Consider the following 13,273-nt stretch of genomic DNA (forward strand, 5'->3'; position numbering starts at 1 on the left):
TTTCCTCTTTTTTTTTTTTTTTTTTTCATTTAACTCCCTATCGTCTAATTAATATTCCTTATTCTATTTTTTTTCTTCAAAACATATACATAGAAATAAAAAAAGATGAGGTCAAAAATCAAATATTCCTTGGAATAACATTTTTTTTTACAATTCTAAACTTGGATTATATTTTTTCTATCATAATTAGTTTACTAATTTTAAAATTAAATATACTCTTTATCTCTTTCACGAAGTTTTCATATATGTTAGGCAAAAATATTAGTATGAATGTTATCGTTACTTTTTTCCTTAATTTCATTCTTAATATATACATATTTTGTTGAGATAAGGTAATAAAAATAAAAATTTCCTTTTATATATACAAGATTTGACAGCTTTCAAAATAATTAGTCATTATTATAGTATTTTATATTCTGAGACTCTCATAAATATTCATTTATTTATATATCATTAAGTATATATATAAATTATCTTCGAAATACAAATAAAATCCTAATTAGCAGACATATATCTTATTTTATTTTATATTTTTAACGCTTAATTTATGATCTTATCATTTTAAATTCCTTAAGATAAAAATAATTTATATATTACAGTTTCAATCTGTATTGACTATAAAATACCGGTTGAATTATATTTTTGAAAGGAAAGAATAAAATTGCATGACTGAGTATATTATAGTGTTAATTTACTAAAATTTAAAATAAACACCACCTTTAAAAAGCATTCCATATATTCTATAATTAATCGAAAGATAAAATTAAACATATTATTCGTTTGTTTAGCACGTAAACCGAGATTCTTTGCCAAATTTATCGGAGGAGGATATGAAAACAAAGATAGAAAATTTAGGGGTACTACCGTAATTTCCAATTAACCTAGGCTCCTATATAAGTTCCATCTCTTCTCTCCATAACAACCCAGCGATTTTGAGTATAACCAATAATCAAAACCCTTTTTCTCTCAAATTTCGCCCTTCCTTGAATTGTTCTGAGAGCATTTCATTCGGATTAATTTTGATTCGAAGTGCAATTTTGGGAGGGGATATCAGACAACTTCACTAGCCTCCATTGTATATACACCTGTAAGTATATTAATTGTTTTTTTTTTTTTTTGTATTTTGATTTAAGATTTTTGTTTATGTTTTGAGGTATACACTAGAATAATTTTTGGGTTCTTTGGGTTGTGTTATTGTATTCAAAAGTTTTTCCCGGTTAGAAATGTCAGGTAAACCTTTTGTTTCAATCTGAATGTGTGTTTTTGGTCATGTTCTTCAATTATGTCTGAGTTTATGGGGATTGGAAGGAACATTTTCGGTTTCTGTTTTTTAATATTTTACATGATTTTTTATTTATTTATTTATTTTCTTTCCAGATTTATAACCTTTTCAGAATGATCAATAATGTTCTTATGTTTTTGAATAAAAAAGATCATGTTTTTTTGTACCTAAAAGAATATCTCAGAAGATTTAATCTTGTATCTTTTTTCTTATCACAGACTGCAAATTTATTTTACATCAACGATATAGAGATCAAAAGCATCTTAACTTATACTTTATCCTTGGAAGAGAGACCCTGTTGTCTGCATTATAGGGAACAATATTTTGACTTTTTAACGCACACAGCGTAGGCATGATAGCATACGTCTTTTACCCCTATTGATTACGGTTTTATCAACTGATTATGGAATTTGTATTAACATTTTGTATTTATTTGTTCAACTTGATGAAAGGTTACGCCACGTACATGGTGAATTTGTTCAAGATTGCAGTTTTTTTTTCGTTTAACATGTTCATGTTCTTCTCGCACAATGAAATATTCTAGAATTCATGTTTGTACAGGGATTGCTAGCATTCTGTGATTGATTTTGTTTTCTTTTTTTGTCAGAAAGGTCTGAATGATCTGATGGAGTCCAAAGGTGGCAAGAAGAAGTCGTCTAGTAGTAAATCCTTTCTGTACGAAACTCCCCTCGGCTACATCATTGAAGACGTTCGCCCACACGGTGGAATCAAGAAATTCAGATCCGCTGCATACTCCAACGTAAACATTTTTTCTATTTATTTTTCTGATGATTAGATTCAGACATTTAGTATCCAACATTATGTTTGACAATCGAACTTTTGTCTATTGCAGTGCATCCGCAAGCCATCCTGACTTTCGCTTTGTTGCGTGACATAGCCCCCGTCTTCATTTTGTCTCCTCTTCGTTTTCTTTTTCTTTTTCTCTCCCTTGTGTTTTTGTTCTCTACCTACACAGCAAAACTTTCCTTTCTTTTCTAGTCAAGATGGCAGCCTCAGCAATTGGTTTTGAAGGTTATGAGAAAAGGCTTGAGATATCATTTTCTGAAGATGGTGTGCTTGCTGGAGGATCAGGTCTGCGAGCATTGTCCAGGGACCAATTGGATGAGTTTCTGAACCCAGCAGAGTGCACTATTGTTTCATCGCTTTCAAACGATTATCTTGACTCTTATGTTCTGTCGGAGTCAAGCCTGTTTATCTATCCTTACAAAATTATCATCAAAACTTGTGGGACTACCAAGTTGCTTCTGTCCATTCCTGCAATTCTCAAGTTAGCTGATTCCATTGACCTTTCTGTGAAATCTGTAAGGTACACCCGCGGAAGTTTCATTTTTCCTGGTGCACAGTCATATCCTCATCGTAGCTTTTCAGAAGAAGTCTCTGTCCTTGATAGCTATTTCGGGAACCTCGGTAATGGTAGCAAAGCTTACGCAATGGGTGATCCTTCAAAGTCACAGTTATGGCACATCTACTCTGCAAGTGCTCAGGCAAGAGAATCGTTAGAATCTGTGTACGGCCTTGAGATGTGTATGACTGGTTTAGACAAGGAATGTGCTTCTGTATTTTTCAAAGAAAATACATCTTCAGCAGCTTTGATGACTGAGAAATCTGGAATTAGGAATATCCTTCCACTGTCTGATATATGTGACTTTGAATTTGACCCTTGTGGTTATTCTATGAATGGTATTGAAGGGAATGCAATATCCACTATCCATGTCACTCCAGAAGATGGTTTCAGTTATGCTAGTTTCGAAGCTGTTGGCTATGACTTTGATGACATGACTCTGTGCGAACTTGTGGATAGGGTTTTAACATGCTTCCGTCCAGCAGAGTTTTCTGTTGCTCTGCACATTGACATGCATGGTGAAAAGCTTGACAAATTTCCCTTGGACATCAGTGGCTATTACTGTGGAGAGAGGACTAGTGAAGAACTTGGAGTGGGTGGTGCAGTTATGTACCAAAAATTTGTTCAAGGCGATGGTACTGCGTCTCCCAGGTCAATTCTGAGATGCTGCTGGAGTGAGGATGAAGAAAATGAAGATGAAGCAAGGGAGATATAATTGCTTCTGATTTTTATGTTTTGCTGTTTTCCTTTAATCTGTGTTTTTACCTAAATAACTTTGGGGGTTATGATCTGAGAGTGAAGCTACAACGTGCTGTGTTGCTTCACTTGCTAGTTTGTTTGTGTGATTCTGCTGATGTTTTTCCTCACAACTGCCAACTCATGAGGTACTCTTAAATGAGGGTGTTGCAGCTGTTTATCATGGAACTATAATAAATGAATAAATACGTTTTATTATAATTATAATTGTTGAACTTTCTTATTGGTGAGACATTCTCAATTCTGTTATTTACCTTTACCTTGAGCCACAAATTAAGGAGATGAACGAAGTAGTTGTTTTTAAGTATGTTAGATTTGGATATGCGATTCTAATTCACATAATCTCCTCTTAAATACTAAAAGAAAAAAATGGTCATGCTTTGGTTTCTGGTGATACATGCTTTCCCGTTTCAAATCCAATCATGAATTTTTGGCAAATACACAAACGCATTCTGTGATTTTATACTGCTATTTTTAACTTTTCTAATTTTTCAAATAAAAGCAAATATATACGAAAAAACTATTATTATTGTTGTTGAATATAAAATAAAAGAATGTATTGAATAAAGTATTATATTAAGGATTTTTTTATTATTAATGGTAATAGTATGTTCTTTTTAAATAAAAAACATGTTGAAGAGATAGATGGTATTTTTAATGCTCTGATGAGAAACTATACGATGGCTTATCATCCTTAGCGAGAGAAATTTGGATGCACACAAACGTAAAGAAAAATGAAGACATTTTGGAAATAAACACACGTAAATCACATAAAAATATTATTTAAAATTTTCAATTTATTTTTTGTAAGATTTGATAACTCACACCACAATGGTATGTAGCTCATTAAGATTTAATATTAACAATGTAATTTATACTAAAATAAACTAAATTTAAGTAATAATACTGGTAAAAGACAATGAAATGTTTTGTAAATAAAAGTCTCTTTATATAAAAATACACCCACACATATTTTTGTTTAAAAGTAACTATTTAAATTGATATTTTATGATAGATGAGTAAAAATATATTAGTCCAATTATCTTCTACTTCTACTATGTATTTCCATAGGCAAATTCTACGATGCCATTGTATTTGAACGGATAAAGGATTTTTTTTTTTCTCAACTCTTAAGTTAGTTTTTTGAAATATATATACAATTTAATTTATTTAAAACTAATACATACACATAAACTATGAATATCCCATCTAAAAGAAATCCGAAAGTTTGAAAAGTAAATAAATTTTATCTTATCCTTTAATAATGTGAAATTAGATAATGGTTCGTAAGCATAAATAAACAAAAAAAAGGTTAAATATGTTTTTAGTCTCTGAACATTGATCTAAAATTGGAATTCGTTCATGTCTGAAATTTTAATATATTTTAGTTCCTAAACTTTAAAAATAGATGAATATAGTCTTTTTAACTCAATTACATTAATTTTTTTTGAAGTGTCGAACATATTTTTCAATAGATATTAAACAAAAAATATGTCAAACAGTGTAAAAAACTCCAATACTAATATGAAAAATGTTCGACACGTAAAAAAAAATTAACATAATTGGGTTAAAAAGACTATATTCATTCATTTCTAAAATTTAAAAACTAAAATAAATCAAAATTTTAAACAAAAACAAATTTTAATTTTGAGTGAAAGTTCTAAAACTAAATCATACTTAACCCATACAAAAATTTATTGGCGTTAGACACATGGTTTGATTTGATTCTTTGATCCTGTTCCTCTTATGACGTGACATTTGTTCTAGAAACGATGAAAAAAATGAAAATTTGAATCACAATTAGACCCCAAGAAATAGTGTAAAAGTGTTAGCCAGTGAGTGGTTTGAGAAACTATTTAAGTCTACACAGTTTGCATAATTGTCATCTGCATCTCAAACTCAACAATTCTTCTTTTCTTTAGTTCATTCATTCACTCTATAAAAGAATATATGGACTCCAAGAAGGCTAGTTACGACGCCGGAGTCACTAAAGACCAAATTGAACTAGTTATTAATCAGACATAAGCTACTTGACTCATTTTTATTATTATGGGTTATGAAAGTATATACTCTTGTAGAAGCTGATAAAATAAAAGTACTGTTGTAGAAACTGAAAACAAACATATTTTATTATACATAATTATGCTAATCAATAATTTTTTTCTTCATTTTTAAGATATTTCGGATTAAGTGCTAGTACTTTTTCGAGAACATAATTTTATTTGTCTGATCATTGGATTTATTTTTCATAAAATAAATTACTTTATAATATTAATAATATTATAAGATTTAAATACTTTTTTTAATGCTAATCCATCAAAACACTTATTTTTTTTATTCTTGATCTAACACTTATCAATATTCTACTGTATTTTTTAATATATATATATATATATATATATATATATATATATATATATATATATATATATATATATATTATTGGAATATTTTCACAACGTTAATTAATCAATTCCATATTCTTTCATAAAATTATTAAACTATATAGTGCATCATCCTATGCTGTGTGTGGTATATAGTTTTTTTATCAGCCACAAGAAAATGTCACTGAATTCTCCAAAACTCTCCTGATGAACCGGTTTAAAGGTTCTCCCCAAAAGCAGCACAGCCTCAAGAATCCTTCTAACATAACCAAATATGTAGTACCCGAACCTCAAATAAAGCAATTCTTTACCAAACTTACATATATAAATATCAACACTGCAGCAACTAATCTTCATCTCAAACTACAATCATTCTTCATCCTCATTCATTACATTCAATCAATTCGTTAATTACACATCACAGTTCAAAAGATGGACCCTCAGCAGTTGCACTTCGAGGCTACACAGGCTCAGGGCGAAGGTCAAGGTCAAGCACAAGCACAAGCTCAAGCCCAAGCCCAACCTCAGGCCCAAACCGAAGCCCAAGCTCAGGTTTTTCTTACTCCCCATGCAAATTTAGTCTTCTGGGGCGTGCACAATCTTATATGTCATTTAAAAGACCATATTTTTTTGCATGTACGACAGGAAAAGACCAGCAATTTGATCGACATGGCTAGCAATGCTGCTCAGTCTGCTAAGGAAACCATGCAAGAGGTTCCAATTTGAGAACATATCACGCATGTTTAATTATAATAAACTCGATCAAAATTTCATTTATTGTATAATCAACACACTAATGTACATGTTTTTCCTTACATTATTGTATGTTTAGGCTGGTCAGCAGATGATGGCAACAGCACAAGGAGCAGCTGAAGCTGTGAAGAATGCAACTGGCATGAACAAAAATAATTGAACTAAGAGGGATATGCACGGATCCTGATCATGCAGTTTCACTTAGATTTTGTTTTTTCTTTTCTGTATTTCTCGTTTCTTCTTGTTGTCAGGGCATTGTTTAAGAAATGCTCTAGTTTCTTTTGTTTTGAATGGTACTCCTAAAGAGAACTCTATGATGTAGCTCTCATTTTATCTATCAATAAAATTTTTCTTAGTATAACTTAATACTTCTATAGTTGATTACATGTAACAAGAAGACTAATCACATAAAGTTGTTAGCAGAGTTTGTCAGAAATTACAAGCAAACTGTTCACACACAGTTTGATTTCTGTAGAAAACTGTTTTTTCAAGAGCGAGGGGAAGAACACATTGAACTATGCCAACAAAGAAAAAACCTATATGTTATTCTGGAATAAAATTTGAAGAACTATATCTATATATATAGTAGATGAAGATTGAATTTTGTCCTCAAATGAGTATTTTCTCATCTTTTTTAGGTTGGTACATGTAACTCATTCTACTATCAGCATATGTGTATCCTCCATCTACACGAAGATCGTGTGCTGTTACGAAACCAGACTCATCACTAGCCAAAAACAAAGCAGCATGTGCTACATCTTCAATGGTTGCACCTCTCCCCTTAAGCAAACTTGCCCTTGTCCCAATAAACTCATTCAAACATTGAGGGGTAATATCTACAACATTCGAAAACCTTCTGAAAGCAGTGAGAAGCATCTCAGAGGGAATCCCATGTGGGGAGATGCAGTTAACACGAATCAAATGTTCTCCCAACTCACATGCAGCACTTCTCACCAATCCATCTATGGCTGCTTTTGTCATGGTGTAGCCATGCAAGGCCAAACCACCCATCACCGCTGCAACACTTGAAGTGCATATGATGGATCCTCCTCTTCGACCTTTGATCATTGCCCTTGCAGCATGCTTGATTCCATGCACTGTTCCATGAAGATTGGTGGAAAATAAATGCCTCACTTGGTCCATGTCAATGGTTGTGATGCTTCTTCCCTCAGGGCCTCCAATTCCCGCATTGCTGAGCATGATATCTAGATGACCCTTCCATGACAGTGCAAAGTTAATGGCAGATTCAACATCATCTTCCTTCGACACATCACAGTGTATGTAGCGACCCCCTATGGACTCAGCCACCTTGGCTCCTACTTCATCAAGCACATCAGCAATGACAACATGTGCTCCATTTTCCGCAAACAGCTTAGCTGCAGTTGCACCAATTCCTCTTGCACCACCAGTTACCACTGCCACCTTATCAGCTAGTCTTAACAACAAATCGAAAAAGTGATTAATGTTGCATTCAGTTGAAGTTTCTGTTCATATCACATACTATTATTGATTCACTGGAAAATATACGAGATTATTTATCAGCAAGATAACTGTGTGTGCACTGACCTTTTTGCTGATGAGTTTTGAGTTTCTATATTCTGATTCATGCGTGGTTCCATTTCAGTGATGTAATATTGTTTTATGGATCTTTGTATATTCAACAAACACTTAAATATTGAGAGTTGTGTAGAAATGGTGTAAACATGCTTTTGCTACCTTATAACCACTACTCAACTCACTCCTTCGTATTCGTAATTTATTCTGTTCATGAATTCCATGTTTATTGTTCAGCTAATTAATTTCATTCAGATCTCATGTTTCTGAGAAGAAAAGGAAAAGTCATGGAGTTAAAAAGATTATATAACATCATCAAAGGCAAAAGTGGTTATTTTAATCTTCATAAATGTTTTATTTACTGTCAAATGAGTGTTATTACAATAATCTCTTCTGTACATCACAGAATTTAAAAGAGAACTTTGAAAAATATAATTGCTCCATTATTTCCTTGGAAAATAATTAAAACAATGCAAAGGAGATAAATATTCTGTTTCCTTTATTTTTCCAAAGGCAGTTGTTTGACATCAACATTTAATTCCAAATTTGAATCCTTCAAACATTATAAAATAAAATAAAAACTCCGGAAAAAAGATATTTTCATAACCAATACAACCATATTATAATAATATAAATAAGTAATTGATGAATTAATGAAGATGATTAAAACAATATTCATAAAAATTGATGTTTATAACTTTTGGTACTATATAAATTTGAATTAATATATTCTGGCAGTGTAATTAATTTTTAAATATAATTTAATTATCAACTAATTAAGCATGTAAATCACTCTTATTTTTTCATTCAAGCCGAGTCTTTGTATTTTCGACCAATATTGGAGATATAATTTTTTTTCGTGGTAGTAAAGTAATTTTGTTCTAATAAACGTATGTATAAAGTTTAGAGTCATATTTATTTAGTTTTTTTTTTTCATGTCTGGGGTGATTTTTTTTATCACAGATATCAATGTTATTAAAAATAATCCAATTGATATTAACCTAAATAATTGTGGTTGATATCAAGTGAGAATAATATAGATTGATGTTAATAGCAATTGTTTGATATTTAATTTTTTTAATTGAAATACTTGATTTAAAGAGAATTATAATCTCATAAATTTGAATTATTTTGCCTAAATAAAATATTTTAAAAAAATTAATTAAAAATTATTTCAATTTACATTTAATATACTTGAGTATCTTCAAAATTTGTGATATTTTTCATTGAAAGGTAGCGTAACTTTTTCCCCTCCTTATTTGAACACGTCATGAGTGCCAATAGTGGTGGTTCCATAATGCTTTAGAGTATCTTCATATTTAATACCGTAACCAAGTGCAAGTGGAAAACATGGGTGCAGAAGTGAGTTCCATAGTAGGCAGATCCAAATTAGAAAGCCCAATTTTACAATGACCAAAACAAAAAAAGTTGCATCTCCTAAAACCCTAGTTACTGTTTCTCTCTCTCTCTCTTTCTCTTCGTTTCTTCCTCACACTCAAAATCTCGATCAATTGCTTTTCAAATCACAATCCCATTATTCGTTCGTTTGCAGAAATGAGATACCAATGGCGTCTTCTTCACCATCTTCTCCGTTCTCGCCCCCGTATTCCCAATCACTCTCAGGTACTCCCCTCTTCCTCTTCCATTTCCCGTCGTTTAACCGTAAATTCCTCCTTCCCGGTAAACCCTAGTTTCCGTCAGTTTTCTTCGGAACCTGTTCTCCCTCACTCCGATAACGACCACGTCCTCATCGCCGACATTTTCTCGAAACCTGAGGATTCCGACGACGTGAAAAACCTCGTCGATTCGAATCGCATTTCGATCACTCACAACGCTGTCCTTGCGGTTCTGTGGAAGCTCGATTCAAACGTTGATGCGGCACGGAGGTTCTTCCAATGGGTTTCGGAGAACTACCCCGAGAAGTTGAGCTCCAAGTGCTACAACTCAATGCTGCGTGTTTTGGGGACCAATGGTTTGGTTAACGAGTTTTGGGAGTTGGTTGATTTAATGAAGGAAAAGGGATATGGGGTTTCCAAGGGTGTGAAGGATAGAGTGTTGGAGTGTTTTGAGAAGGGTGGAATGAAAGGTGACGTGGCGAAGTTGAAGGGTTTGTTTGATAACTCGAATGAGAAGAACTGTGCCGTAGTGTGTAGGATTGCGAAGAACAATGTGTGGAGTGATGATGTTGAGAGGCAGATTAAGGAGTTGAATGTTAGGTTCTCCGGATATATGGTTAAGATTGTTTTGGCGGGATTGGCATCAGAGCCGGCTAAGGCGCTGATATTTTTCCGGTGGTTGGAGGAGAGTCAGATGTTTAAGCATAATGGGGAAACTTACAATGCAATGGCGAGGGTGTTGGGGAGGGAGGACTCGATTGATAGGTTTTGGAAGCTTGTTGAGGACATGAGGAGTGCTGGGTATGAGATGGAGGTTGAGACCTTTGCTAGGGTTTTGGGGAGATTTTGTAAGAGGAGAATGATAAAGGATGCTGTTGAGCTTTATGAGCTTGCTATGGCTGGCGCGAATAAGCCTTCGGTTGAGTGTTGTGTCTTTTTGTTGAGGAAGGTTGCTGCTGGGAAAGAGCTGGATATGGATTTGTTTTCGAGGGTTCTGAAGGTTTTTACCGGAAGTGGTAATTCGTTAACTGACCCTATTGTTGATGCTGTGCTGAAGTCTTTGACCAGCGTTGGTAGGACTGGAGAGTGGAACAAGGTTTTGAAAGAAATGGAAGAGTGTGGGTTTGTTGCTGGTGGTAATTTACAGAGAAAAATTGCTTTTAGACTTAGTGCTGCTGGTAATACGGAACAAGCTCATGAGTTCGTGAATAGAGTTGAAGCATCTGGGTGTAATGCAGATCGCAAGACATGGGAATCTTTGATTGAGGGGCACTGTGTTGCCGGGAACATTGATAAAGCTCTTGATTCTTTTAAAGAGATGGTTGAGAAAGAGGGGATCACTTCGGCAGGCTATTCTTTTGATGTTTTAATGAATTCACTTTGTCAAACGAATAGGGCAATAGATGCATGTAAGATTCTTTGCCGACTAGTGAATGAAAAAGAGCTAAAACCCTGGCATTCTACTTACAAGCTGTTGGTAACCGAGTTATTAGTTCAGGGAGGATTTGCAGATGCTTTACCAATTTTGGGATTAATGAGAACCCATGGTTTTCCACCTTATACTGATCCATTTATTGAACACTTGTCAAAGAGTGGAAGTGACGATGATGCGGTACTGTTTCTCAGGGCAATGACTTCAAAGAGGTTTCCGTCTACATCTGTGTTTCTTCGTATGTTTGAAGCCTTCTTCGAGCACGGAAGGCATGAAGAAGCACATAATTTCCTTTCTAAATGTCCACGGTACATTCGAAATGATGCAGATGTCTTGAATCTCTTTTATTCCATGAACTCTAAGGAAGCTGCTTCTTCTGGTATCGTGACTGCTTAAGTTTGCGAATATATCTCATGTTGTACTCTTCAGAAGAATGTGCAATTGCAGTTGTTCGGAAATTTTTGGTGAGTGCTTATTCTTTTTACCTTCATTTAAATTATTGAAAAAAAAAGAAGTTGATTCTTGCTTTGAATAAAGCCAAACAAACCAAACTTTTTGACATTCTATAATACCCCCATGCAACTTGTATTTGACATGCAAATCGAAATTCTTCTCCAACATCATTATTGATTGAAGGACACCAAACTAATGCTTTGCTTGGTGCTTTGACATTAGTGGACTGTAGTTCGATGCGTCCTGATTTACACTGTCTTAATAATGTACACTGTAGATTGAGGTGCTGCATATAAGCAAACAATCTAGACATGAAAAGCTTGCAACAATCTATCTCAGTATTTCTTAACAAATTCACATGCAATCCTTCAGTATTACACACTTAGTCCTTCAGTGCCTTAGATATATTATGTAAGCTTCATTTGTTATTGGACTGGATCCTTTTCACATAGGATAGTGGGATTCTAATATTTCCACTTTCTACTCTGCTGAGCTTGGTTAGTTGTTTCTATGATTGGTTTGTGCTCTTGACCACTACTGACTGTAAATTCGAGGACGGCAAAAATATAGCACTGTTTGAACCAAGGCAATAGACACTGTTGTGTTTTACTTTGTAGTTTGTTTATTTGCTAATAATGTTAACAGTTTCGTCCTGTGAAATCGGTGATCTGTATCGTTTAAGAATCATTATCAATGGATTTTCATTCCTGTTTGCCATGATTAGGAATGGATTTTTCTAAATACACATGATGTTTGAAAATGTGGAAGGCATTGGTCGAAGTAATGTATAAGGTGACGTGAAAATTTCAGTCATAAAATGGTGAAAAATATGAAGATAGAATGTTGAATTCGACAGCCGAGAGATGACGGCCTTAACCTTCAATTGGAAAGTTATTTTTTGTTACCCACTCTCAATAGCGAGCGAAAGCAACATTATCACCATTTTCATCCAGCTAACTATTGACGGTCACAAATTCACAATTTATTATGATTAAGGAACATTACTTTAGATGTACCTTTCCGTATTCCGTCTTCTAACCATTACTTTTGGATATTCATGTTGCAACGATAAAGTGTAGACTGGGTCCTCTTTTTATGGTTTCATATTGGGCCTGGCAAATTTAGACCCACTGGTAGATCTCGCTTCAAATCTGGTGGATGCGTTTCTTATAAAAGCACTTTCTTGAGGACGAAGCAAGCATTTTTCCCTTTTATTGATTTGCCTATATTGAATGACATTTCAGACAACTCACACCAGTAATAGTAAGGTCATATCATATCAGTGCCAATTTGCATTAATGTGAAAAGTACATGTAAATAGTCCTATAATTGATGCCAGGAACTGCAACAGAAGTGTGGTGAAGGTAGATACGACTGTATGTTGAAAAAGAAAGGTTTTTTCTAATTTAATCTGGAAAATAATTAAAACTAGCGATATTTGATTTATAATTTGAGTAAATCATTAAACTCTTCATGACTTCCACAACTTACATGAAGAACTTGATTAGTTCTAACATTCAGTTCAGTTTTCCAAACCAATAGGATAATAATACGAAATATTAATACTGATTACAACAACTATAAAGCCTTATTTCACGAGACGAGTTACACTACCCAAATTGATTAAAGGAGGATAATCATAAATTAGCAATACAAGAGTAGCGACACGATATTCAACAA

General features: G+C 33.5%; 4 protein-coding genes across 7 annotated transcripts; 3 read left to right on the top strand and 1 right to left on the bottom strand.

Moving 5' to 3' along the window:
- The first annotated feature begins 863 nt into the window (after positions 1-863).
- Positions 864-3,608, top strand: LOC114185260 (S-adenosylmethionine decarboxylase proenzyme-like). Of its 2 annotated transcripts, none has more exons than XM_028072886.1 (3): positions 864-1,087; positions 1,894-2,042; positions 2,136-3,608. In XM_028072886.1, exon 3 carries the CDS (start codon positions 2,287-2,289, stop codon positions 3,358-3,360), a length of 1,074 nt encoding a protein of 357 aa, XP_027928687.1. In that variant the 5' UTR covers positions 864-1,087; positions 1,894-2,042; positions 2,136-2,286; the 3' UTR covers positions 3,361-3,608. The 2 variants fall into 2 exon arrangements, with proteins under 2 accessions (XP_027928687.1, XP_027928686.1); XM_028072885.1 differs by having other exon boundaries at positions 907-1,087; positions 1,890-2,042.
- A 2,544-nt stretch (positions 3,609-6,152) lies between these two features.
- On the top strand, positions 6,153-6,899 carry LOC114183044 (mediator of RNA polymerase II transcription subunit 15-like). The gene is made up of 3 exons (XM_028069876.1): positions 6,153-6,337; positions 6,431-6,499; positions 6,618-6,899. The coding sequence occupies exons 1-3, from the start codon at positions 6,218-6,220 to the stop codon at positions 6,696-6,698; spliced, it is 270 nt and encodes an 89-aa protein (XP_027925677.1). The 5' UTR covers positions 6,153-6,217; the 3' UTR covers positions 6,699-6,899.
- Positions 6,900-7,147: 248 nt separating this feature from the next.
- Positions 7,148-8,157, bottom strand: LOC114186028 (short-chain dehydrogenase reductase ATA1). Its single transcript, XM_028074026.1, has 2 exons — positions 8,105-8,157; positions 7,148-7,973 (listed from the first exon to the last, which is right to left on the bottom strand). The coding sequence occupies exons 1-2, from the start codon at positions 8,155-8,157 to the stop codon at positions 7,148-7,150; spliced, it is 879 nt and encodes a 292-aa protein (XP_027929827.1).
- Positions 8,158-9,473: 1,316 nt separating this feature from the next.
- LOC114184992 (pentatricopeptide repeat-containing protein At3g02490, mitochondrial-like) lies at positions 9,474-12,550 on the top strand. Of its 3 annotated transcripts, none has more exons than XM_028072450.1 (2): positions 9,474-11,604; positions 12,318-12,550. In XM_028072450.1, exon 1 carries the CDS (start codon positions 9,647-9,649, stop codon positions 11,534-11,536), a length of 1,890 nt encoding a protein of 629 aa, XP_027928251.1. In that variant the 5' UTR covers positions 9,474-9,646; the 3' UTR covers positions 11,537-11,604; positions 12,318-12,550. The 3 variants fall into 3 exon arrangements, with proteins under 3 accessions (XP_027928251.1, XP_027928249.1, XP_027928250.1); XM_028072448.1 differs by lacking the exon at positions 12,318-12,550 and adding an exon at positions 11,816-12,253; XM_028072449.1 differs by lacking the exon at positions 12,318-12,550 and adding an exon at positions 11,871-12,253.
- Positions 12,551-13,273: the final 723 nt, after the last annotated feature.

The sequence above is a fragment of the Vigna unguiculata genome, chromosome 5, assembly GCF_004118075.2.
Source record: "Vigna unguiculata cultivar IT97K-499-35 chromosome 5, ASM411807v1, whole genome shotgun sequence".
Taxonomy (NCBI): Eukaryota; Viridiplantae; Streptophyta; class Magnoliopsida; order Fabales; family Fabaceae; genus Vigna; species Vigna unguiculata.